Raw genomic sequence first — 26,805 nt, 5'->3', positions numbered from 1 at the left:
TATGTTAACGTTTTCTGGATACCCTTGCATGTAGGTATTCATTTAAATGAAATGGCTGATAACTTGGCCGAAGAAGCTACAAACAAAGATTTTATTGGCATAGCGAGTACTATGAGTATGAATAGAATTAAGGAAGGAATGAAGCTTAAGTGATGTGTATGGGAAACGGCTGAAATTCAAGGAGTCATAAACGATGGCAGTCCAGATACGAGGCACTATTTGTTTGTTTCAGAAATTACAAATACTGTGCAAGGTAAAGATTTGTCTAAAGTGAACACTTTCACAATGAGACTATGTTTCGGTTATAAGTATTGTTGACAATATATCGATCTTGAAGGAAGATCTTGTAAACTATGTGGTGAGCCGCGTAAGCATACGATGCAACGTTAAATTTAGAATGTAATGAATTATCAGAATTTAGAGATTCTCAAATTAACAGTGTAACCTATCAAGTATGTTATTTTCTGAATAATGGTGGTTGCCCTAGAGGCATTCAAAAGTTAACCCACTTTTACTGGAACAAATTATTTGTATGGACAAAATATTTAATGTATATCGAATAGAATGTATTATTAGTTGGTGGGTATATTAGCATGCTAATACGCCCCATTTGATGTATATTACTGTCAGTAAATCTATAATGAATAAATAAATAAATCTTAACATTTGTAACTTTCCTTCTTTTATTGTATAGTAATCACCCGAAGAGGGGAGACAGTTGGTTTTGACACTGTAGTGAATTTCAGCGTTTTTAATATATATATTTCCAAAACACAACGGGATTTTAATATAAATCTGTTTATTTTTGTAGGCTATGCAGTTATATTTTAGTAGTCCGTATCATGCTGACACTGCAAATTGTACCCTGCCTTTAATTATGCTTACTGGTGGACATTGCAAATACTTTTTGTAGAAGTGATATACATGCATCGCTGTTAGCAACTCCAATAATAGTATAATAATTATTACTTGGCATGTATATCGGGCTTCCGTTGTTCGCCCTGAGTGGGCTCCAGCTGTGACATTTGTATCCTTGTCTATAGGACAAGGACAAGCCCCTGACGTCGGGTCCATGGCATTGGCCTTCTTCAACTTTCCACGACGAGAACAACTGTACTTGTCCCATATTAGATATTTCGTAGTTTTGATATTCATACAAATATCTGTACGTATATCGCGCCTTTTATCAAGGAATGCATTTATAGAAAAGTAGATTATTGAAATTGAAATTTCCTTAAGTACATATTTTGTCACCATGAGCTGCAAAATTTATTTTTTATCTTTTTCGTCGTTGTTTCCTTACGTCATTTTAGAATGAGTCATCCTTTCACCTGGGCAATAGACCTGCTACTCTACTCTTTCATTTGTATGTGCTGTATCACCACTGTCTTCTAATTTCCTCGCTCATTTTCCTTCTGTAGAGACTCGCCACCTCTTGGTCCGCCCAGACATCCATTCACGAGGCCACTCACTATTCAAGCACTCCACTCACAACCCCACGCCACCCCCGCCCCCTAACCTAGCCCAGTCGGTGGTCCAACTTATCCAAGCCCTTATTCTTTCCCCTTCTCCAGCTCCCTCCACCATTCTCACTCACAACTAATCCCCCCCTCTCTCTCTCTCTCTCTCTCTCTCTCTCTCTCTCTCTCTCTCTCTCTCTCTCTCTCTCTGTCTCTTCACTCCGAGTAAATGTATTATTCGTCCGATGTCTGTTGTTACCATCAAAAGATTTAGATTACTTTTCTAATATGGGGTGCATGAGGTGCGTTATGACCACAAATGTTAATAGTCTAGTCTAGTCTCTCTCTCTCTCTCTCTCTCTCTCTCTCTCTCTCTCTCTCTCTCTCAAATGTCAGCGCGTTAAGCTCACAAACTGAATGATCAGCGTTCGGCTCACAAGTTGGTTTACAAGGAGGGAAGATTGTGAGAATTTCCTCAAAATCGAGCATACCTCTACCGACGTCAGCAGTGAATTTCATATTTCCTAGTTGTAAGTGGACTGTTGAGGGTTGCAGCGGTGTTGGGGAGAGCATGAAGAGAGAAAAAAGCAGACATGAGTGTCCTGTTCGTCGTCAAAATGGTTGCCATCTTCATGACGGTGTGGAAGGAGGGAGGGGGGGGGGCCAACATTCGACGTGGTAGCCATCAACTAGTTAAGTGAAATCATGACTGCTTTTTCGAATATATAGTTGGAAAATGTCAGTGATCGTAATGAATGGTAATTTTATTGTGAAATAACTTTGTCACTTGGTAGAGTTGCCAATTTTGGACGTTCCTTATTAAGCGAAAATCATTGACGTTTCAGGTCCTTTCAGTTCCTTTTCAAATGATGATAATTCAGTGAGAACTTTATACTTTGCGTCGCCTTCACGAGAGAGAGAGAGAGGACATTGTTTTGGGTAGTGGTTAGAGGGCATATGTGGAAGTTGTCGTGCAGGTTTCATTTGCAGGTGTACTTACGAGTGTCGGCGGATGTCGGTGATTTGTGGGATCCGTTGAAGTCAGACGATGTTGTGTCCATTTTAGCTACGTTTACGATCGCTCTTCCTTCACCTGCAAGGTGCAGCCTCCTCCTCCGTGGGGCGACGTTCGTGTTCTTAGGTGTGGGTGTTTAAGGTTTACTCTGAGCCTTCGTTTGATCTGTTTAAGTTTTTGCGCATACTGTAATATCTTGTGATCATCTGCTACCTGCTTTAACTGTACACGTACGCACGCGCAAGACACACACACACACACGCACATATACATATATATATATATATATATATATATATATATATACACATATATATATATATATATGTGTGTGTGTATGTATCTGTGTGTGTGCAGGATCACATCTTTGTCCCGTCTCTCTTCTGTATCTTTAATGCTCAGAAGTCAGATAACATTATACTTTTAGATTGCTTTGTAATTGGGATGCTTGAGGGAAATGCCCTCAGCTCAACCTGTGAAGTTTCAAGGTTAAGCGTTACTTGAACCGGTGTGCTGTAGTCCTAAAATGCTCGGGAGATTGAATTTTGAGGTTATTTCCCCGTTTCTTTTCTATTGGAATGATGACAGTAAACGATTGCTGAATGCACCTTTCTTGAAATTAAAAGATTTTGGATCATCTCCCACTTATGATCAGGCACTGATCACACGTGTGTGGATGTCTGCTTCTGCCAGAGATTTATCCCTGTTAGATAAAGCTGTTCGTGGTGGTAGGTTTCTGTTTCCTAACAGTAGCAGTTATGACTTGGACCATCGACGGATGGTCTCTTGTTTGTCACTTTTTCGTAAGTTGTATTTCAACAGAGACCTTCTACATTTACAATTGATCCGTGATCCCCTTTACCTGCTGAGAGCAACCAGGTTTGCTGAACAGCGACACCAGTATGCAGTAAATGTGCCTGGCTGTCGAACTTCTCATTTTCAGAGGTCCTTTATTCCTCACACCGTTGGAATGTGGAACAGCCTCCCAGGGGATGTCATGCAATTGGAACTTCAGAATTTCAAGCGAAACTGCAATGCATTACTACCCTAATACTATTCTCCTTGCATTTTAATACATTTTTATTATATATTAATTTTTTATATAATTTTTTTATTTTTTATTATTTAATAAGTGTGATCTCCTCTTTATGTATTTCCCTTTACCTCCTCTTCCTAATGAATACCATATTCTTTGGAAGCTTGAATTTCAAGTCAATGGCCCCTGTGGGCTTGTGCTATATGAATAGGTTTCATCTGAATAATGATGATAACACTGTCCTAAAATTTCAGTTATATATCAGTATTTATTTCATAGCGAAGGTTCATGAGAAGTTAAGCAGATGCGCTTTTAATTACTGTTTCTCTAAAAATGTCACAAATTGCTTTTCTGTCCATCTCTTCAACATATTTGTTCTCGCCTACTTAGAGTTGTCGAAGCTTCACAGAGACAGACACTAGTACTTCGTAAATTCCTTTGGTTTTACTTATATGCTGCTTAGAATGTAGACTTAAGTTTATACACCTATGAATCTCTTAATCAGTGTCATTTTCCAATTGCTTTTCAGGCTGCCGTGGCTGGCTTGTTGGGAGAGTATGTGGCTCGCCTAAGTGAGGTTGCCGGGTCATTAATCACCTGTGGACCTGTACTCAATTGGCTGGAGCTTGACAACCGCGGCCATCGCTTAATCGTCACTGATGACTCCGATATCAACACTCCCGCTGTTGCTGCAGCCTATGTCGTCAAGAGGTACATCGCTCAGGCCTCCGACGAAATCTCCTTCGAGGTGAGTGCCATACGTCGTGTTTTCCCCCACACACACACACACACACACATATATATAATATACATATATGTGTATATATATACACATACATATATATATATGTATATATATTCACACATGTATACAGTATATATGTTTTGATGTTTGTTAAAAAAAAGGAAGGAATGCTTGGAACAAAAGTTTCCTAACCACCTCATTAGCATAAATAGTAGCTTTGTGAATATTAGCATGTTAAAATGAGGTTTTCTTCGATCTACGTTAACGTTAACTCAAGCAATTTCCAGATTTTAAAGCCTTTTGTGTTGTATCTGTCAGTTCATCAGTGCCCCTTTCCTTTTTTTATTTTATTATTATAAAATATATATATATATATATATATATATATATATATATATATATATATATATATATATATATATATATATATATATATATATATATATATATATATATATATATATATATATATATTTTGCTGGCTTCTTGTTCCTGGAATGCTGACATGCACCTCTCGTTCCAGTGATGCACTCTTCTTATTAGTCTGCATGACCGGACTGCAGCATACTCGTATCCATTTCAGTGTTTATTTGTCCCCTTGTTTCGCATTTAACGTCTCTTGCGCGTGCGTGTTTGTGTGTGAGCGCGCGCTTTTTTCTACGATCGCTGTCGCCTAAGACAAATGATATTTCAGTCTTACCTCACTGTTTGGTTTGTCTCTTTTTTTGTGTGTGAGGAAGCGGGGGGGCTGTGTCCCTTATTCTGAAAGTATACACCAATCAAACCCCGCCCCCATATCCAAAAATTTACAAGAGTCCGCTGTTAACATTTTCTATCATCCCTACTGACATTCGTGACGCTATCTTCATGCCATCAACATATCTTCCTGCCCTTATTCTTTCTGATATTGATCGTACACATTCTCTTGCATTTTCCGAAAGACCTCCACTTTTACTAATGCTTTCACTACTTGCGAGAAGCAGTGTTATCACTTTGAGGCGAGGCATCAGCCATCCCATCATATATGAAAACCTCTTCGTTTGCCCATAAACTCCACCTTTATGTTGCCCTTTCTCTAACTTGCGTCTTTTCCCCAACTTCTGTTCCTTCCCAAACTTCCTGCATGACTTCAACTTTTGCTGTAACCTTAACTGGATGCATTACTCCGACCAACAGCCAAATGGACCGACCTAACCTTCGCTTACTTTAGTTTATGTTTATACCAAATGAATGGCACTGATGGACTCTTACGTCAATGTGAGTATCATGTTCTGTCAGCTAATCCCAGGAATTAAGAGGCTGCTATCAGTATCATTCCATCTTCTATCCTCGAACTGATTCTCCTGTTTGGTGTGTCTTCTCAAGGTCCCTTTTATGTTATATTCAGACTTTACTATATATTGGCCGTTGCCGGACATCTGCTTCAACACATTATGCGTTGTATGTGGATATGCATTGCGTTTTCCTTGCCTTAACATTTTAAAGTATTTACCCCAAATTTCTGTTGTCAGAAATGCATTCGCATTCAGCACCCTTATATATTTGCATTTCCGAAAGTACATTAATCCCGGCTTTACCCTATTGCCGAAACTCGAGCATTCCCCCTTTCTCCTATATTTGAGGAAACTCCTTTTTTGTTCCGTCTTTTGAGACCTTTACAGAAGAAAGTTTGATCATTGTTACGGCCAGAATCAGTATACTTAGTTAGATGGCTGTGAGATCTGGTGACACAATTAAAAGAATTTGCTATAGAAAAGCGATGCACAAGGGGGTTAGTTTAAATACAGTGTCAGCATTCAGGCTCTAGTGCTCAAATATGACGTAGAAACATATACTAAAACTTAGTCTCCAAAAATTATATGTATATATATGTATATGTGTATATATATATAGTATGTATATATATATATATATATATATATATATTTTATACTTCTGGTCTATAGGTATATAGCTTAAATATTGGAGTTTAAAATATATACTTTTTTATTACGTATTAATATTATATATATAATATATATACATACATATATATACATAATGGGTTTAATATAATTTATGAATTTATGTCAACAAAGTTTATATATTGAAATATATATATATATATATATATATATATATATATATATATATATATATATATATATATATATATATATATATATATATAATGGGTTTAATAGCTTGGAATCAAGAAAGTTGCCTTAGTTTTAAACTCCAATTTTAGGTTTAAGCTCAAGACCTATGAGATCGAAGTGCACAATAGCTTTGAAAATAGCTTAAGGAAGACATAAATTGCCCAACTTTCTAGGTAGCATCGTAATCAGGCATCCTGATATTTTCGAAGTCGAAATGCCATAAACAGTGTGGCCGTGGTATATTGTCTATAAGATCCTCATATCCTGGTACTCGAGTATTTTTATTCATTGAAAGGGACTTTTTGTCGATCGCGACCTCCTTATCAGTAGTGGCAATATTTCGTGATATTTGGGGATTTCAGGTCTTCCAAGTAAAATTCATTTTCACAGATAATGTGATTTGCAGTGCGCTGAAACCAGCAATAAGCAGATCTTGACATGGCTGTATGTTAATAACAACATTAATTAACATTGGCAATGAGATAGTCTTCAAGACAGGCCAGTTGATGAAGACAGGCCAGTTGAGTACCTTAGAGGGTAGTGCAAAGAACGTGGTAGTTATAATAGGTTTTTTGTTTGACTTGATGAGAGGACGTTACTTGATTAATGAAGGATTAGTGTGTTATGCTGCATTTTAATAGAGAATTATATAGTTTCTCAGAAGAAAGGACACTTCTGTGGCTGAAACATTTCTCGATGGCTTTCTGGGAGAAGAGGGAGTTTTTTTTTCTTTTGCAGATTATTCTGGGTTCGTAGTTTTGTTTGGTTGTTCACCTCTTCATCCTGTGCTTGCGATTTGTAAAGCTATTTGTTTTGCCTTCCAACATTCCTGTCTTCTGTTGATCATCAACAGATGTAGAACGTATCTTTATTAGTTCCTGAAAAATGTTATCAGCAAAGGTTCAAAAATGTAAGTTATCATTTAACTACCGCTGTCATTTTTAACTTCACCTTTTGGAAGTATTGAGAAGAAATTAGTGTCGTATTAGCTAGCAAAAACTAGACCGGCTGAATTATTGGCGCTGTAAGGAATGGAATTCCTTATAGGGGTTTAGGATACACCGAGAAAGTTTGTTACCCTACCCGTCTCTCAACTTATATTGAATAATACTTACTAACTAAATACAAATTCCATAGAATATTTTCTTTTGATGAACGACGGGGAGAAACATGAACGTGGCAAAGTAACCTAGATAGAAAAAATCCTTCGTATGATGTTTAGAGTTAACGGTACCCTTACCATTACTGTCTATATGTATATATATATATATATATATATATATATATATATATATATATATATATATATATATATATATATATATATATACAGACATATATATATAAATTATATATATATTTTTTATATTATATATATATGTGTATATATATATATACATATATATATATATACATATACATATACACACAGTAGATATATGTATATACTGTACACATATCGAGAGAAAGGGAAGGGAATGGGACTGTATATCACATCATTACTGCTAACGTGCCGCGCATTATGATGGGAACTCCGTCATGGTAGCATCACGGTTTGTTGGTCCCTTATTCAGAGTGTGGGAAAGGGAAGAGAAGGAGCGCGAAGGGCAACACTTGAGTGTCACATCAGGGAAAGTTCTCCTGGGGAGGCGACTCGGCTGCCGTTGTACCTGGCAGTTCTAATCCAGTGTGCGATAAAGTTTTAACTTTTGGATGCACTGACAAAACAGTACTTTCTTAGTCTTTTGTTTCACATTTCTTTCATTTCCTTAATCCTTTTTTTAAAATGGCTTATTCCGTTGTCGTCGTCATCATTGTTGTTTCTGGTAGTAGATAAACCGGTACTCGGTCTAGTTGTCCATGCATTTGCTGGCTTTGTTATGAATCCTTAAGTGGTTACTGAAGGGTTGTCAAATAAGTTTGTTTGTCCCTGGCCTACAAGATAAATTTGAGGTGTAACTTGAGTTTCACGTCTAAGACATGCCCCTACAGTTTTTGGAATGCCCTTTCAGACGTGGCTGCCTTTTCCCATCCCCAAGTAAACCCTGTGGGACTACTGGAGTAAGTCCTTGACTTTCGTATCATCCCTGACAATGAATTTTTCTCAAGAAAAACAAGGCGGAATACTTTCATAGACAGAAATGATCATCCCTTTAATTCGGTCGGTGTCTTTGCCATGTGTTGTTGTTCAACAAAAGTCCGTCATTCTGCTGCCGCTAGTGACCTCTCGGGAGCCTTCGGGTGGGCCTGAATGTTTTCTCTTTTTTCTGTAGAGAGAGAAACTTTATGGCTCTGGTTTTCTGCTTCGTAGAATTCCTTCACGGGAGGCGGTGTTTATGTTACTGTTTGGTGCTCAGCTTTCAAGCCATTGAATAAATCTGCCCAAACACAAGTCTGCTTTCTGTGTGCCTACCCCCAACGCTTCTGCCTACTCCTCCTCCTCCTCCTCTCCGCCCATCATTGGCACTCAGAGCGTCCAACTGTCATGGACGTTTTTCCCTCGCCATTCTCCTCCATCCTGCGCTATTTCAGAAGGATGTCTAATGTGTGAGTGTATATACTTGGGGCCCTCTCGGGCGTATACGTAGCTTTACCCAGAAGAAAGAAAGACGTTTGTTAATTTGAACAGAAATCGTCATAATTGTCAACTGTTGCGCAGTGTGGCGGCACATGTGTGCGGGTTTGTTATTGTGGCGGGCGGCCCGCGGCCCTCCGGGTCAAGTCTTCGTCTAGTCAGTGCGAGTCGACTGCTTGAGTGGGAAGGTGTGCTGTGCGGTTTGCTGTTGAAATGCGTGTGAATCGGTACATTTATAGCCTTTTTCTTCGTGTATTAAGCATTTTCTTGTGTTTATTATCGTATGGGAACGACCATTACAATGTTGTTTCATCTCAGGAGAAAGTATAAACAGTGAGCATCCCGAAATGATCTTGTGAATGTTTGGAAAGGTGTGTATGTGGACGGACTCCAGTGGTGTGGAAGGGACGAGGGTTTTGGTGTGGCGCCCCCCCCCCTTCCCCCACCTCTCCTATTTCCTTTTTCTTATAAGCTATCAAGCGACAACAGTTTACTTTAATGATGTCGCCAAAGATAAAATGAAAAGATATCTAGTGAAAATTGTTGAGATGTAGAAATTTGAAAATTTGACATATATTACGTGCTGCATGTGTGAAGTGAGACCAGGAAAATGCTAATGACTTTGTAAAGAGAAAGATATTTTGTGGTCACTATAATAGGCATCGTTTCTTGCAAATCAGTATTAAAAAAAAAACCGCCTGACATAATGGAAATTCCTGCGTAAGTGATACTTGAATGCTGTAAAGAATTCATTATTATTAAATGTTGTGCTTTGTTTTTCTTTTTTAGTTTGTATTTATTTTTTGCCGTCATCTAGCGACATGGCGGCATTATATGTTTGTTTCGCTGCATAGTCGGGTTTTAAAAGAGGAGGTTTGTGAGAAAGGAGGGAAAAATATTAAGGAAAGCGCTTTCTAAAAATGGCTGTTGAATGAAATAGAAAGGATTTCATGTTAGGGGAGAAAGCCGTCTCTTGCTTAAAAAAAGAAAGAAGAAAAGTATTACTCGAGGGAAGGATATGAAAGACGGGGAGAGAGAGAGAGAGATTCTTCATTAATAAATATACTTTTTTTTCTTCCACTGAATATGTAGGTGGTTTTTCTTGGTTAGTACACCTCTTGCAGCTGGACATAACAATCGAGACATGGATCTAGATACCACTGTAGTAGATCAGATTGGATAGTAGAAGAGAAGTATGAATTGCGCACGGAGCCGGAATCTCGAAATCAACGTCACCTTTGTGGTTTCCAGACAAACGAGCATCCATTACCTGGAGCCTAAGTGAAACTGGAAGTTTGCTCTTCGCAGCTGCAGCTGTTTTGTGTTGGCTGAAGGCACGGACGGTACCCTCTCTCACCACCCTCGTGTTCCCCTGCCCTCTTTGTGTGCGCGGGCTGTTTCGCATATGCGAGACAGCGTCAAACGCTTTGAAAGTTACAACCTGAAGAAGTTCGTTTTCTGTCATTCAGTATTTTCCAACTTTTACGAAAAGCCTTTTAAGTGTTCAAGTAGCTCGCTTGATTTTGGAAGGTGCATTGTTTGCCTGTACGGATTCAAGAAATGTCGATTGCACAGAGAACACGTTGTAAGGATGTTAAGTGCGTGACGCCTTGTTCTAAGGGAATGATCACCAACAAACGTTGCTTTGTACGAATAAGAAAAGAAGCCGCGTCGCATTCTTCGGTCAACAAAATGTGTGTCAGGTTTTAAGAAAGGAGAGAGATTGGTTGTACGGTCGCATGATGTGAATGGAATGGGGGAAAATAACTCAAATGCGTTGTTTTTTGGTACCCCCAAGGCTTGACCGTATTTCCGTGGAATGAATTTGCCGAGAGGGCAAATTTCCTGTAATTTGTTTTAAACGGGATCACTTTCTAGTTTTTCACAATATATATATAGTTCTGCAATAGTTCTTTACTGTAGTTTACGTTCTTTTTCCACCTATTTGCAGGCGCTGTACTTAGCTCTGCTGCTTTTCAAAAAGCCAGAGAATCGAAACCTGTTCAGCATATTTTGTCACCGATGGCCTTTCTTGTTATGAGACGAGTTGAACTTATATAATAAATCATACTTTGTATTTTACTGTATTCACTGAATGTAGTTAACGTGTCCCGTAGCGGTGGGCCATTATTTCATCTCACCATCTTACATCTGTTCCTCTCACACTCAAAAGACTAGCATTTCGCGACTCAGAGTTAGTTATTTCATGTGTCTCTTGGCTTTTGTGAGAGCGAGAAAGGATCGACCATGGCTCTTTCTTCTAATAACATTACATTGACAGCCGCACCAATTGTCCTGAAGCGAAGAGTGAAAAAAGCCTCCAATTTTCCTTAATTGATAAATGAATTGTTTTGAATGATTTCTCTCATTCACATATAACAACTTACATTACAATGCTCTGCCAAGTATCTACAATAGCATCATCATTTGTAATACTTAATGACAACAGATGGAAAGTAAGGCAAATAAAGGAGCCTTGTTGAAGTCCTGTTTTAAAGTTTAGAATTTTTCCAGAACAGGGTTAAAGACTTTTCGTGATCTTATGATTTGGAGAGAAGTTAAGCGCTTCTAATAAGAGAATATCCCGCTTGCCTGTCCTTGGCTTCATTGGCAGTTTGTTTATCAGGTGAACGTGTTTTTAAAAGCTGAGTAAAAAAAAATTTAGTCATTCAGCCCACATATGATTTTTATTCAGCGCGAGGCCGTTTGGCGGTATTTGTTACGTGCGTTACTTTAAAAAAATTGCATTATTTCCCGTATTCATGAAAAAAAAATAAAATGCTTTGTTTCCTGTATTCAGGACTGCTTCTCTTGTTGGAAAAAGCTCTTCCAGGTTTACTGTATATGCAGTGGGTTCGTATGTTAATGATTCGTGTTCGTTATTATGATGTATGTTTTTTTTTTTTTAAATAAAATATGGTTTGATAATTTCACTAGTAATTTTATCTGCTGATCACTACTACGTGTAACAGGGATCTATGGAGTTGGAAGGGTATTAAAGGGTGTTGCGATTGTCTTCATTAAGTAAACGAGTAAAACTGTTCGTGGGAGCATTTGAGTATGTATGTATATATACATATATATATTTATATATATATATATATATATATATATATATATATATATATATATATATATATATATATATATATATATATATATATATATATATATATATATATATATATATATATATTTATATGATATATATATATATAATATATATTTATATAATATATATATAGTGTGTATATATATATATATATATATATATATATATATATATATATATATATATATATATATATATATATATATATATATATATATAGGAGTAAAACGGAAATCAGCCAGCGTAGCATTCCACATTTATTGGCCAAATTTTGGAGACATCAGGTCTCATCTTCAGGACTGTGAAGCATACAAAATTTACAGATTAGAAAACACGCTCGGAAAAATGATAGTAATTAAAGTTAAATCATAAAAAACCTTAAGTCTAAATTAAAGCGTTAAAATAAAAGCGAAAAGAACTCTTAGATCAGTACCTAACTCTGTTAGATCTAAAAACTGAGTGACATTCTCCCTTTTTGGAGGGAGAACGTCAACTACACTATGTGCAGTACAAAACTGCGGAGGTGGTCCGAAATGTGAAACGCAACGCTGGCTGTTTTCCGTTGTATCCTTTCTGAATCTGCGGCTTTCCGGATGCCCTAGCCATCCTTTATATATATATATATATATATATATATATATATATATATATATATATATATATATATATATATATATATATATATATATATATATATATATATATTGTTGTGTAAAATGTTAATGAGCAAAACTGCGCAGTGAATGTAATTACTGCAATATTCTTGTCTTAATTGTTGTGAATATAAAATCGCTTAAAAAGGTAACTTTGGTCTACTTATATTTATGCCTTAAATATAAATGCTATCTTGGTCAGAAGGTACGAATCGTTGAAACAGTAATTTAGTAGAGAGGGAGATCAGTCTCACTTACGCTGAAGGCGTTCGTATCTGCGAGGGCGAAACTTTATGAACTTCAAAAGGACAGGAATCTTCCACAGAGCAAAAAGTCCACGTGATTTCATGAGCATATTTAAGATAAATGTCATTTCCTAAAATTAGTTTTTGCAATTTCCTTCGAATGGTGTCGCCCGACGGCTTCAAAGCTTTTCGACAGTCTGAATGGTGGGGGGGCGGCGGCGGGCGGGCGCGTCAGTTTTCTGTGGGAGTGGTCTCGGGTTTCTTTACCCGTCAGTCTGTGTGTGTATTTATATAAGCACTGTGGGGGATTTCTAATTACACATGTACATTCAGTCGATGATCAGCTTTGAATCTTTCGAAATCTTGATGCTTTTATTGATTGCTCAGCGATAGTGAGAATGGCCTCGGCATAAAAGGCTAATGCGGTCGTCGGATTTAAATCATTTGTGTGGGGTTGAGTCAGATGCCAGACGGTTTGGTGGGCGGAGATTAAGTATAGGATGTGATCTTGCCGTTGCTTTTTTGATATTGCTATTGATTTTCTTTCTCGTAACTCGCAAGAGTCAGAAACGTTTGAATTGCACCCTGTGGTGTTGCTAAAGGCGTTAATTCCCCTTTCGCTAAGAGTTGCCGTAACAGGGGCAACCCCCCTCCCCCTCTCAAGTAAGCACTTAACGAAAATAAAAAGTAATCAAACAACATCATAAACACTCCCTCCCCCATCTCTCTCTCTCTCTCTCTCTCTCTCTCTCTCTCTCTCTCTCTCTCTCTCTCTCTCTCTCAGTGGAAACAACTCGAAGGGGTTGAGTAATCGGCTTTAGGTGGAAATCATGTCGAATTACTCAGGATCGTGCTTCGAATATGGAAGTGTTTTTTCATCTATATTTTTGCTCGAATGGATTAAAATGATGTAACCGCAAAACTCGTGCGTGCGTGTCCCTGAGAACTAGCGTTGTAAAAGTCGCAAGAGGAATGAAAATAATGCGAAAACTTTTGCACAGCTCTCCCTTTTTTGGGAAATCATCCCGTTAAAACAACATCTCACCAGCGGAAATTTGCTCGCTTTTTATAAATGTAAGGAAACGTGGACTATTACTGCTTGCTCACTGAGTTAGGTATCGTAAGTTTTCGGGTAATTTGCTGTTAAATGAAAATGTTTTCCTTGTTGCAGTTTCACGGAGCTCGCATTGCCGAGTGAGTCTCGTGAATCATTGTTTGCACCTCAGGCATTGAGAAATCGGCCTTTTGTAGTGATTAATTGATTGTGCCAAATCACACAGTGGAAAACTGTACTGCGTAAATACCGTTAACCACCTCAGTACGGTGCTTTGGTAACGAAGGAAAATGAATCGAATGGTTCAGTTTTCGTATATAAAACGTGGATTTATTCATTTGGCAGTTTTGACTCTGTGATTTAAAGTGAATTATAATTGCAGAGAAGTTATGCTGAAAGTAAGTGGTTGTGTAAATTTGCATGAAGTTGCAATGCAGGTGGATGTATCGCTGGGGAGAGTTGCAGGAAGGAGAAGCGAGACACTGTACTCGTAAGCATTGGCTCTGCCTCTCTCTGCCCTCGTGCCACTGATAACAGAGTACTGTGTCTTGTGGGTCGACTCGTGTAAACACAAACCGTGAAAGGTCAAGCTGGTCTTTGAGTTATCGCTGGGTTTGATCTCGTCTTCCCTTGACGTCTATTTATCACACCGTCTTTATGGTTGGTGGTGGAATAGAGAAGCTGTTTTAAGTCTGAACCCTCCTGATGTTGTGAAATGTCTGTCTTAAATCTGTCAAGACAGACTGAAGTTCAGGAGGCTATATTCGGTTGTACTAATTGTGTTGGACCCTTTTTAAGAATGTAATGCAAGTTTCTTAATTTGGCTGCGGGAGCCAGAATCTCTCTCTCTCTCTCTCTCTCTCTCTCTCTCTCTCTCTCTCTCTCTCTCTCTCTCTCTCTCTCTCAAATTATCATTCTTCGTGTGTATTGCTGTATACTTTTGCTTCAATTAAATGCTTCAGTACATCTTAGTGTAGATACTTTCAGTTCTGGGTAATTCATTTTAAAATGTATTGAACTGAAATATATTATGTACAGGAACATGGAGAAACGCACGATAAAGAAAAATGAGAAAAGAAACGGAATAGGAATGATCATGTGCCGTTCAAAGCTTCACGGATGAATGGTTGTCACATACGGCAGTTCGGACAGACTGACAAAATGTCGGTGGTGAATTGGAGGGGTAGGGGGAGGGGTGCGGCCGGGAAGTAGAGGAGGGAGACCTTGTCTGAAGCTTTCAGGAACCTTTTTCGGGAGGGGGAATTTTTCTTGGCGCCAGGCAGAGAAGAAAGAGGATTATCATGTTGGGTCATCAGGGTGCCATAGTCTGGCCTGAGGGTCATGGGCTCGCCAAGTGCTTATGGAATGTGCTTTTTTTCTCTCTTTCTCTCCTCTTGCTTTATTGCTGGCTGACCATGAGCCAGAGTGGCTCCATCTCCCATTGATCCAGATGGTGCACTGCAGCTCCTCTCTTGATGTTCTTGGAGAGAGAGAGAGAGAGAGAGAGAGAGAGTCATCAAAAGGAAATAAAAATCTAAAAACTCCGAGATAGAGGGCATTCTCTCTCTCTCTCTCTCTCTCTCTCTCTCTCTCTCTCTCTCTCTCTCTCTCTCTCTCTCTCTCTCTCTCTCCTCTTAGGCATTGTAGGGGTACCCCCTCACTACATACGGAAGCTCGATTATTCATGAGATTGGTGCCTCCAAGGCCTCCACTCCCCCCCCCGCACCCCCTTTCTCACTTTTGGATTCTTTTCTCCGGGAACTTAGTCTGGTATCCAATATAGGCTTACTGGAGGCTGCCTCACTCTGTTCAACCTGTAATCTCTTGTGCCTCTTTGAAACGGTCGTTGGACTAAATGGATAGCAATTTATATATTGGCCTTAAACATTTCACACAAATTCTTGATAGTAGTTTAGTGGTATTTGTAGTCTCAGAGCTTCACTTTTCGTCTTCTGTTGTTATGCATTTTTTTTTCACTTGAAAGAATATTACTCAAATCTTTAGTTGCTTGCATTTTACTAAGAAATGAAATGTTAATTTATGCAAACTTTGCGGCATGGATCAATTTTGTAGTAAACCTGACCTTGGGTATCAGATACGAAAAGTTGCACGACAAATGAGACCTGTGACTGTGCCATATTTAAGAATTTTCCTTTGCCCATAGAAGTTATTGGCCGTTATATCTGTCGTTTGTGTCTTCTTTCATGGAGTGTACCGTACTTTTCCCAGCATTTAATAACATCGCCGGTCCTTTTTAAAGGCTAAGCGGATATCCTTTTGTAGATATCCACACTAAAGAAAAATATATGTGCTGTGATATTCCAAGATGTTTCGGTTTCAGTGCACATTTTGTAAGAATGTAATTCTCTCTCTCTCTCTCTCTCTCTCTCTCTCTCTCTCTCTCTCTCTCTCTCTCTCTCTCTCTCTCTCTCTCTCTCCATTACTCTACCATATCCTTTTTTACGGGCTTTTGACAAAGTTTTAATTTCCTGGTGTGCAACAGCTTTGTGTGAAGGAGAAAATAATCCACAATTTCCGGCAGAAATTTTTCAAGTTTTATTTGTACGTTTTTTGTCGAGATTCAGCTGCGTCCCAACTCCAAGGTGAGCACCTAACGCAGTCTGATTGAACTAGATTATAGCTTGTGACACTGAATTTAGATAATGATTTTTGTGGTGGTGATAAAAATTGTAGGACATCCAACAAAATCTGTTTAGATGGTAATATTAATATATATATATATATATATATATATATATATATATATATATATATATATATATATATATATATATAATATATATATATATAATATATATATATATATATATATATATATATATATAATATATATATATATATATATATATAATATATATATATATATAATATATATATATATATATATATATATATATATATATATATAATGTATATATATATATATAATGTATATATATATAATGTATATATATATATATATATATATATATATATATATATATATATATATATATATATATATATATATATATATATATATATATATATATATATATATATATATATATATATATATATATATATATATATATATATATATATATATATATATATATATATATAATATATATATATATATTTGTGTGTGTTTCATGTATTTGCCCGTGTGAGGGTGTGCACGTGGGCGCACATTGTTTGGAATACACAAAAAATAGGCAGAATTTTCCCATGAATCTTCTATTAAATAGGGTAGTCATATAAAAAAAGGAAAATGCCACGAAGGAAAGTGAAGCAACGGAAAGGTCCCAGGCCTTTCGACTCACTGTCCTTTACTTAGCCGACTCTGTCAAGTAAAGGACAGTAAGTCGAAAGGCCTAGCACCACTCCGTTGTTTAACTTTCCTTCTTGGCATTTGCCTTTATTTATATATTCATCACGTTCCATATTTTCGTGATTCAGTTATACAGGGTAGTCATATGTGAAAAAGTAGAGAGAGCAAGGGCAAAAGAAGTCGGAATTTATTTTGTATGATCGTTACTGGAATGAACGGTATATAAAGTATGACGGTGAAGGACTGAAATGAGTAAACGTAGAAGTATTACGCGAGTGAAAAATCACGTAATGTAGTTTAACTTCAGTGTTAAGGAAGGTCAAGGTTCAGAGACTATGACACAGACCCAGCTGAGAGAATCTTGGTTATGCGATCACCAACTGAGGTAAGACACCTAGATCTGCTACTTAGAATATCCTAGTCGCCACCGATTGCGAATATATACACATCCTCCAATAAGCCAAGCAAAGCCTCTTTGAAATTAGGTATTACCAAGGCCTGATCTCTCTCATTATTCGGTGTGTGCGTATGTGTTACACCGCAAACAACATTGAGTCTCAAGAGAAATTTAAAAGATTAGTTTTTTTGTATGATGTGATTAGGGAGAGTTGAAATTGATTTATTGGAAATTATGTAATGGCGTGGTAAATATTATGGTCATTGACGTCGAGAGAGAATTTCATCCTATTTTCTACTTAGATTTAAGGTCATTTGCTAGAAATCGAAATCATTCCTTTCCCAGTGGTAACGAAGACAAGGAAAAGTTTTCGCTAGTTGTAAACGATGACCGTTTTGTACAGAACACTTCCATTGTAGTCACAGCATCCTAGAGACCAAGATAAGGAAAAGAATGTTACTTCCCGACTGCGGGACCAAAAAAGGTGCAAGAGAGCAAAACTTATGCCCGACCGTTTTTAAGTGGCAGGCATAGCCTCAGAAATGACCTCGATAATCTATTTCAGATATGTAATACATCCTTATAGAAAACGTCATATGCAGTATTGTACGTTGTATTAGCATACGGATACACACTTGAGCAGACAAATGTTAACTCTCTCTCTCTCTCTCTCTCTCTCTCTCTCTCTCTCTCTCTCTCTCTCTCTCTCTCTCTCTCTCTATATATATATATATATATATATATATATATATATATATATATATATATATATATATATATATATATATATATATATATATATATATATCAGATACCACAGAAGAAACCTTGTGGTGTTTGATATATAAGCATAAGTATATATACGTATTTATAGATAGTATGTGATTTTATCCTATAAAATTGAATGTTGGAGCATGGTTAGTGTTGGATATGCATTCATGTCCTTGGATCCCCTTTTGGTGTTTTATCCGAGTATTCCTTTACTTAAAATTCCTTTACTTAAAATGTTAAGAAAAAAGGATACAAAAATGGAAATTGATCCTGGAAACACGGGAAGTGGCGAAACACTCTTAAGCAATTGTCCAGAATCGGAAAATGTTGCAGAGTTCCTATCCATCAAAGCATGTAATGGAATTGGGCCCGTGGTATTCCTGCCGTACTCAGCCCCGACTCTTCATTTGTGCCTGTTCCTCTCTTCCTCTGCTCGTTCTCTCCTCCTGCTCCTGCTAGACTTCCCTGCCGGCGTTCCCCTCAGTTCATCTCAGAGACATCCCTCCACGCATCCCCTGTTATTGCTATTATTACGGGAACCCCGCCGAGACGTTTCCCTTCATTAGCGATCCTCTTCGTAGCCAGTCCCCAGAATGGTTTGCGTCTGGGAATGACGAACTTCCTCCTGGGGAGGAAGAGACCCCCCCTGGCAGATTGGCTTCTTCTTGGATACGGACGGCTGTCAGTTTTGATTTTCAGCTTTTACTTTTCAATCGTATTGATGAGCACTTGTAATGTGAGAATTTTGATGATCTGTTGAGCGCATTTCGTGAATGACGGTGACCAGCTCTTCAAAAGATTTATTAAAAAAAAAAGAACCATGGATGGAATACGTTAGATGTCACTATTGCATCCTCAAGTAAGAAATTATTATCGATTGGTCTGTTTTCATATTTGAAAAGCAGAGTCTTCGTCAAATAAATTCTATGAAAGTCTAGTTTTGCTTAAACTGGCCTTTGGGAGGATGCTGTGCGATGTGCAGGAGGCCTGATGGTTCTGTGAGAATGTGGATCAATACATTAAGTTGAGGATCTCCTCACCTCCTAAAGGATTTCATTCCAGCCAGAAAACATTACGGAATTTAACGCTGAGAGAGGTGAGAGCGCTTGCTTCCTCGTAGCTTTCATTGACGTCAATTCTTACAAAAATCTATTCGTTTTTCCCGAATGACGTTTGCAAGATGATGGGATGGGCTGCATACTTGAGTTTTGTGGTGTATGCATGGTGAGGCTATTTTCATGTATGATTTGTTGTGGCCTCTCTCTCTCTCTCTCTCTCTCTCTCTCTCTCTCTCTCTCTCTCTCTCTCTCTCTCCTTTAGAAGGTCGGTGACCCAGCAACCTAGAGCTGTGTGAGCACGATCACAGTGGCTAGCAGTGGGTGTTGGCTAAGTCCAAATCTTTTGATACAAGAATTTTTCTCGATAATTGTCCATTCCCAACCACAAGAGTTTCGCTTTAGGTAAAGCACGTCTTAACAGACTGTCATAACATGGGAAATTTTTCCTTTCTTTTCTTTTTGATCTTTCTGGAAATATTTAGTCTTTCTCCTTACACCCAAGTCGATTTTGCTCTCAGTACTGTAGATCAAATGTTATGTTAATGTAGCGAAGTGGTGAATAATGTTTCTAGAACCGAATTCTTCTTAGACAGAATCGTTCATAAGGGATTTCGATTTCCTCTTCTTTGTCGTCTGTACCTTATGTGGTGAGAATCGTTAACAGATAATGACATCGTAAAACTCTTCAGACAAACCGTCACATGTCCAGAAAGTGGAGGCTGTCTCGCGAAATTGTACCGGCTCTTATCACTGACATCCCGCCTTATTGTGATCTTTGAAAAAAGTGCAAGGAAGGGAAACAGAGACCGATCTCCTCTCGACTAACTGACGCAGCTTTATTAAGGCGAGATCTACGGTATCCATGCTGAACAATCAAATGTCACCTGTGTCTTAATTCACTCGTTATTCTCACGTCTTTGCCATATCTGACTACGAGAAAATCCCAGACATTTTTATAAAGAGCTAATTAATGTAGTTTAACTCTGGTTACAGAGGAAAAACAATGGTCTTGCGTGTGAGGACAATTTTGAATAGGTACACTGGAAAGAAATCCTGGAATTGTGCTTACTCTCTTGATATAGGCAGGAGCACTTGAGTCGATCAAGGCCTCCAAAGATCTTGGAGTCACAGGCCCTAATGACCATGCACGGTCAGTTCATATAGAGAAAATCATAGGAAACTGTCGTATACGGTTGGCATGAATAATGGAACTTTTTCAGAGCGATACCCAGACTGTGATCTTGATTAGACCAATTTTACACTATTTTATACCCGTTTTGTCTCCTCATGCTACTAAGTATAGCTAAATAGAATGGCTTGAGGAAGTTCTAAATAATTTCACGCAAATGTAGTACACTTGCATGACCTTCCTTGTTGTGCTAGAATGAAAACAGTCAAACGAAGGACGATGCAACATTAGGCACGAACGTTACAAAATTTTGTACATTTACAAAGTCAAGGAAGACTTGGTTCCAAATTCATCAGCACATCCATGGGAGCCACAGACCTCATAGCTTCAATTTTACCGTTATCCAAGAACTGTTGTTAGATGCTGTCTGTCCAACTCACACTACCATGATCCACCCTAGATTGCTCATGTTTCGTTATTGCGTACTCGTAGCCTCTTAATCTCTTGAATTGTCTTCGTCGTCGCATTACAGCCATCAGAAATCAACCAGAGCACGCATTTACAGATAAGCTGACAAGTTCCTGGGCATTCAGCGTAATGAGCCAATATGCATTGCCTCCGATCATTTCAGCGACCCCATTTCTCAATAACTTGCCAGAAATGTCCGAATCGGTTTAAAGAAGGGTCTCGATGAAATAACCTTCAGGCGCGCGCGCACACACACACACACACACACACACACACACACACACACACACACACACACACACACGTACTAGTATGAACCCATTGATCAAATTATTCTACTTTTATGACGGACCCAAGGATGTCATTCAACTGAAGAAAGCGACTCTCATGATTGTTTCATTAATTGCGAATTATGTGGCCTGATACGGACAGGGTCACTGACACCAAGTTACTGTCATGAAAAGCAAAAGTTATAGAAAAGCATGGTAACCATTTTGACTTGACCACTCTTCGTTTTATTGATCTATTCTTAGAAATGTAAGTTATGAGTCCCTGAGGGTAATTACCATCTCCTCAGAGCACTTGAGAATGTTATAAGTCGAGTGGTATATTTAGATTGATTGAAGAACCTGGTCGTCTTCGTGAATTGTCTGTTTATTTCATTCTGTGGTTTCATCACATCACTATACTGGTAAAAGTTTTACATACAATTGCATGGGTGTTAGCTTTGAGAGTATTTTAGGTATGTGTGAATGGTATGTTTGCGGTTTATGGGAAGATTTTGTCTGTTTTTACCTTACATAGAAATGTAATGAATTGGGTGGTATTTGGTGGCGATGACCTTGGCAGTTTCGACGAGGTTTTATTAAACAAAACAAATCCTAGTTACCCTGGAATTCTACAACAGATTGTGTAACCATTGTCAGTCGTTTGCTGTTCAGGAAACGTTGTGTGCAGCGTTAATTTCGTGTGCACAATTTAGTATTGTGTTATAAAGATACATATTCATATTTTACCACTTCTGTGTGAAAATGTTTAGTTTCATGCTCTCAAGTATGCAAGCTTACTGTGATCATTTTTGTCTTCATTCTGTGACTCCTGAAGATTATATACTTATTTTTTCATGGTGACGAGAGGTGATTTTTTACCATGCCCGAGTTTATGCCTTTCTTAGTACTCTTGACAGAATATTTGACTAGATTTGAAGATGATTTACTTTCGTGTTAAGATTAATCGGTGATAGAGTCTTTTCAACAGGGACTGGTCAGTGTTATTAAAAAACAAGCGTCTCTCTCTCTCTCTCTCTCTCTCTCTCTCTCTCTCTCTCTCTCTCTCTCTCTCTCCTTGTATGCGCGCGTGTGTCCACAAATATTAAGACAAATGTCACGTAGCCTAATGTGGAATTATAATTGATAAGTACATCTGCCCCGGCCAGGACTCCAACCTGGGTCCTTGTTGTAGATATTGATGTCCGTTGGGTTTGACCGTATAGCCTACATATTATATATTATTTATATTTAAAATTGTTTATGCGCGCGCGCGCGTTTTTGTGTATGCATATAAGCTATATACATGCGTGCATGCATGCATGCATATACGTCTTTTTTTTTATTCCTTGTCCCTTTTTCCCAGATTTTGGTCGCATGTAGTTGGCTGTTCTTTTCTTCTGATGAGCCAAGTTACTAATAGACCAATAGCTTTGCGTTATAAGCCATTGCCTGAGTTCCAGTATTGCTCTTTTGCTTCAAAATAGATGGTCATTTGTTTTATTTATTGCGTTCATTTTGTTTCCCCAATTTGTGCACATGGGCCTCGGTGTTGAGGAAACTTTCTTTTTCCTCACTGGCCATTCAGACGTTGTTTCGTGTAAGTGGTGGTTACTCATTTAAAAAACAGTAATGGGTTTGGCATTTTGTTTCACAGTAACATATCAGTGATAATTATCTTTTCTAACACCTACCACTTTGAAATAGGCTAGGGAGAGAGTACAGTGAAAGGGTGGCTGATTGTTAGTTTACGAAATTCGGTGCCAAAATAGTTTCTTTCAAGAGCACCGTTAGGTTCCACTTTTTTCGATTAAGAATTAAATTCATTTAGGTAGCCTAGTCGTGGGAATGAATTTCGTGGCCTTAGGAAAGTTTATGGTCTTATTAGAAGGAAAGGTGGATATAGTGGAAACTAGTATATTTCCAAAATTGTTAAAATCCAATACTTTAATCGCTTCATGAGACAGAAAGTGTGTTCTTTCAGTCAAACGCTCAATTTTTTCTCATAGTTGAATGACTCGACTTTTCCGTAACCACGTGACTCGCATTACGCATGTGACTCCCAGTGCAGTGTGACTCAGTCCGTTCAGTCAGGATTCATTATATCTTTTCTCGAATTTTGCCATTTGTTAGGCATTTGATTTCTCTCTCTCTCTCTCTCTCTCTCTCTCTCTCTCTCTCTCTCTCTCTCTCTCTCTCTCTCTCTCTCTCTCTCTCTCTCTCTCTCTCTCGGGTGTCAGTAAATGCTTCATAATATTTTCACCTTTAAAATATGTCTGAATGGTAGCTTTTATTAGTTAAAGGATCGATTCGTGCATTCTGTCAAGATCTTTTTCTAAGTACATACTGTTTCATGGAAGTCCAGGAGTAGTATCCTGTTGCTGCAGAAAATGAGCGAGTTCATCCTTTCATACCTTTCATTTTGTGTGTCTGATATTCTTCCTCCAAAGACTCAAATTGAAAATAGTCCAATTTGTTGTGGTGGGACTGGTCAGAATATTCTGCCTTTTTCCTCCCTCCTTCTTTCCCATTTCTTGGGATGCATTTTGTAAAGCCAGCAAGCTTGGAAAATTTTCGGCATAATATTAGTTTTTATTTGAAATGTCTGCCAGAGAAATGGAGGCGGAATGGGGAACAGGAACGGTGAAGCTTTGCCTTAAACATCACTAGAAATTGGCTTGACGTAGTATCTTTTGAGCGATCCGGCTTTTGATTGTCTGTCATTGCCTGTAATTTTGCGTAATTCTTGAAGATACTGTAGTCACATTGACGTACGCTGTATTCAGACTTACAGTTCTGTGGGAGTCATCAGTCGTCCTTATTTTCTTGTACTCGAGTGGCTGTGAATATTGAGTGAGGTGCCCTGACCAGAAAGCATTGGAAGTTCATTGGATAGAATTAAAAATCGATGAGAAGTCAAGTAATTTATAGAAATAACTTTTTTTCGTAGGTAACAATTTTCATCACTAAATATTTGGATGTCCTTTCCCTTTCTCTCAGCGCTTTGAAAGCATTTTTGCTTATGAAGCTTACATAATGTACCCCTCAATTTTGAGATCTAATTGACTCTCCGGATTTCTAGTATCGGGATTTAGTTTACTGATATTAATGCACCGTCAAGTTTTACGTAGAAAGCGGTCTGGTGTCATTTCCGTTAATCGTGGGTTTGTTGTGCCTCAGTCCATATCATGCACAATAAGTTATTGACATCCGTATAGTTTACTCATGAAGTGGTGAAGATGATTTCTAAAAGCTATTGATACCTATTTAGCCAATGTTTCTTTTTGGAATCTACCAGCTCCTAGTACACACACACACACACACACACACACACAGACACAGAGAGAGACAGAGAGACACACAGAGAGAGAGAGAGAGTTGCATTTGCTTGTAATAATTAATTAAAAATTATAATAACTGTTAACTTACAGATAGATGTTTATATTCTCTCATAAAATATAAGAACGTGAAAAAAAGAGTATAAATAGAATATGGAGGGGTCTTAGGGTTGACCTGCCTACGGGAGATAACGAAAGGGTATGGAGGGGTGAGTCCCAGTGTGGGCATGGGCATGGGGCGATGCCTGTGATGGAGAAGCAATAGCGTCAACATCTTGGTTTCAGATGACGTCTTTCCAACGTAATCCCATCACCCAGGTTCTCTGACACGGATATTCTTACCGTGTTCTATCTTTCGTTCCTCGTTCTCCTCTTCGCCCCACCTACTTAGAAAGGGAAAGCCTCTTGTGCTGCATAAGGGAAGCCTATTCTTAGGGGTTGTCTCAAAGGAAGAGAAAGAGCAGCTTGATTTATCATTTATATGTCGAGAAGTGGGCTTAGGCCTTGTATGGTTCTCTCTCAGAAACATATATCTACATTCTGAGAGGTCTTTTTACAACAAGTTAAAAGATTTACAGACTTTTGACGTTAAATATTTGCTCACTTTTGACAGCGGTAAATGACGAAAGAAAAATTCGCTTTCCTATATACAGAGTTCTTATTTTCAAAAGAAAAATTAAAAAGTCGGGATTGACACGATCTTGTGCCGAGTGGAGGGATAAATCGTACCAAGTCCGTACCGAGAATGAGCATCCCTTTAATTGCCTTATTATTGAAAAAGCGTCGTTTGCCAGGGGAATAAACTGCCTGAGCTTGATGATATATTTCTCATTTGAAGGAGAACGAATGATTCACTTGACCTGGTGGTGAATGGCAGTTACCCTTGAAGGGAAGAATGAGGGCGAGATGACACCGCTTGTTTGTCTTCTCTTATGTGACTTTCAAGAGACATAAGATAGCCGGGATAAGAAGGCTTCAGAGTGTTTCACGACGAAAGTGGAGTCCTGTGAAAACTAGGATCCGACGTCTTCCAGACGATGACAATGGGAGTGAGCGTCCAAGTGTTTGAAGAGCGCCAGTAGAAAAGACCTTTTCCATTTGACGAGGTGAACAAACGCTCGACTATTTCCTCCCTTTCGTTTTTATTATGACCCAGAGACAAATCTTACCTAGCGTGTAGTCTGTTGGCAAGTCTTAAGTAAGAACGGCTTCTTAAGAAGATAGTTTTTAAAATTAGCATCAGGAACTGAAATGTAGCTAGCTAGCTTGATGTCTGGATGTAGTAGGGCTGATGCGATCCACATAGGCTACAGTAGACAGGGGAGTAAACTTCCCCCAGCTAGCTATTTCCAGGACACAGAAACGATATGGTAAGAATTTCCTGTGGTTTCTCACTCCCAGGCGGTAATTTATTGCTCCATTAACTAAATATACAAGGTACTTCGCTTTTCCTTGTTACTCATTTACATTGTTGATGTTTAACAATGAAAGGGCCTCTTATATGGATATTCCTTTTGGAAAACTTGGTTGTGTCAGTTTACTACCAAAGAAGGGGGCTAAATAAGGTCAAGGAACCTTATGATAAGCCGGTTGTTTGGATTGCCAATCATTACATACTAATGCCCAGTGTTCGTGAGCTGTTGATCGTATATGGAGAGAGAGAGAGAGAGAAACTGTTTATCTAACAGTATTTTTTATGCGCTGCTGTGCAATAACGAATCCATTGGAAAGTGAAGGGTCTGTGTTACTCTTCAGTTGTGTGTTCATTTGAGGGTCTCTTGTATTTTGTTCCGAGAGAGACCCCACTGTACCTATGCAGATGCTCTTGCTTTTTTAGGCTAACATTAGTAACCTTCTCACTGCCTTCTAGCTGTAGCATTTCTTTTAGAGGGAAGATGAGCTCAATACTTGAGCTCGTCCGTACGTTACATGTGAGTCACATAAACGGTAATGTCCGGTTACTTGTGCTGATGCTTGAAAGAAGAATGATCCATCCTGTATTTTGTAAGAA

General features: G+C 38.3%; 1 protein-coding gene across 19 annotated transcripts in view; it reads left to right on the top strand.

Moving 5' to 3' along the window:
- CdGAPr (GTPase-activating protein CdGAPr) overlaps window positions 1-26,805 on the top strand; it is an 842,258-nt gene that overhangs the window by 729,156 nt on the left and 86,297 nt on the right. For 13 of the 19 annotated variants that reach the window (XM_067112526.1, XM_067112522.1, XM_067112521.1 and 10 more), the window contains one exon: window positions 4,041-4,259. In XM_067112526.1, coding sequence (XP_066968627.1) covers window positions 4,041-4,259 — 219 coding nt within the window. Of the gene's footprint in view, window positions 1-4,040; window positions 4,260-9,120; window positions 9,690-26,805 lie in introns of those variants that run through there. The other 6 variants (XM_067112540.1, XM_067112537.1, XM_067112534.1 and 3 more) reach the window with 4 other exon arrangements.

The sequence above is a fragment of the Macrobrachium rosenbergii genome, chromosome 12 (assembly GCF_040412425.1).
Source record: "Macrobrachium rosenbergii isolate ZJJX-2024 chromosome 12, ASM4041242v1, whole genome shotgun sequence".
In the NCBI taxonomy this organism is placed as follows: domain Eukaryota; kingdom Metazoa; phylum Arthropoda; class Malacostraca; order Decapoda; family Palaemonidae; genus Macrobrachium; species Macrobrachium rosenbergii.
This window is presented reverse-complemented; position numbering and strand designations above follow the sequence as displayed.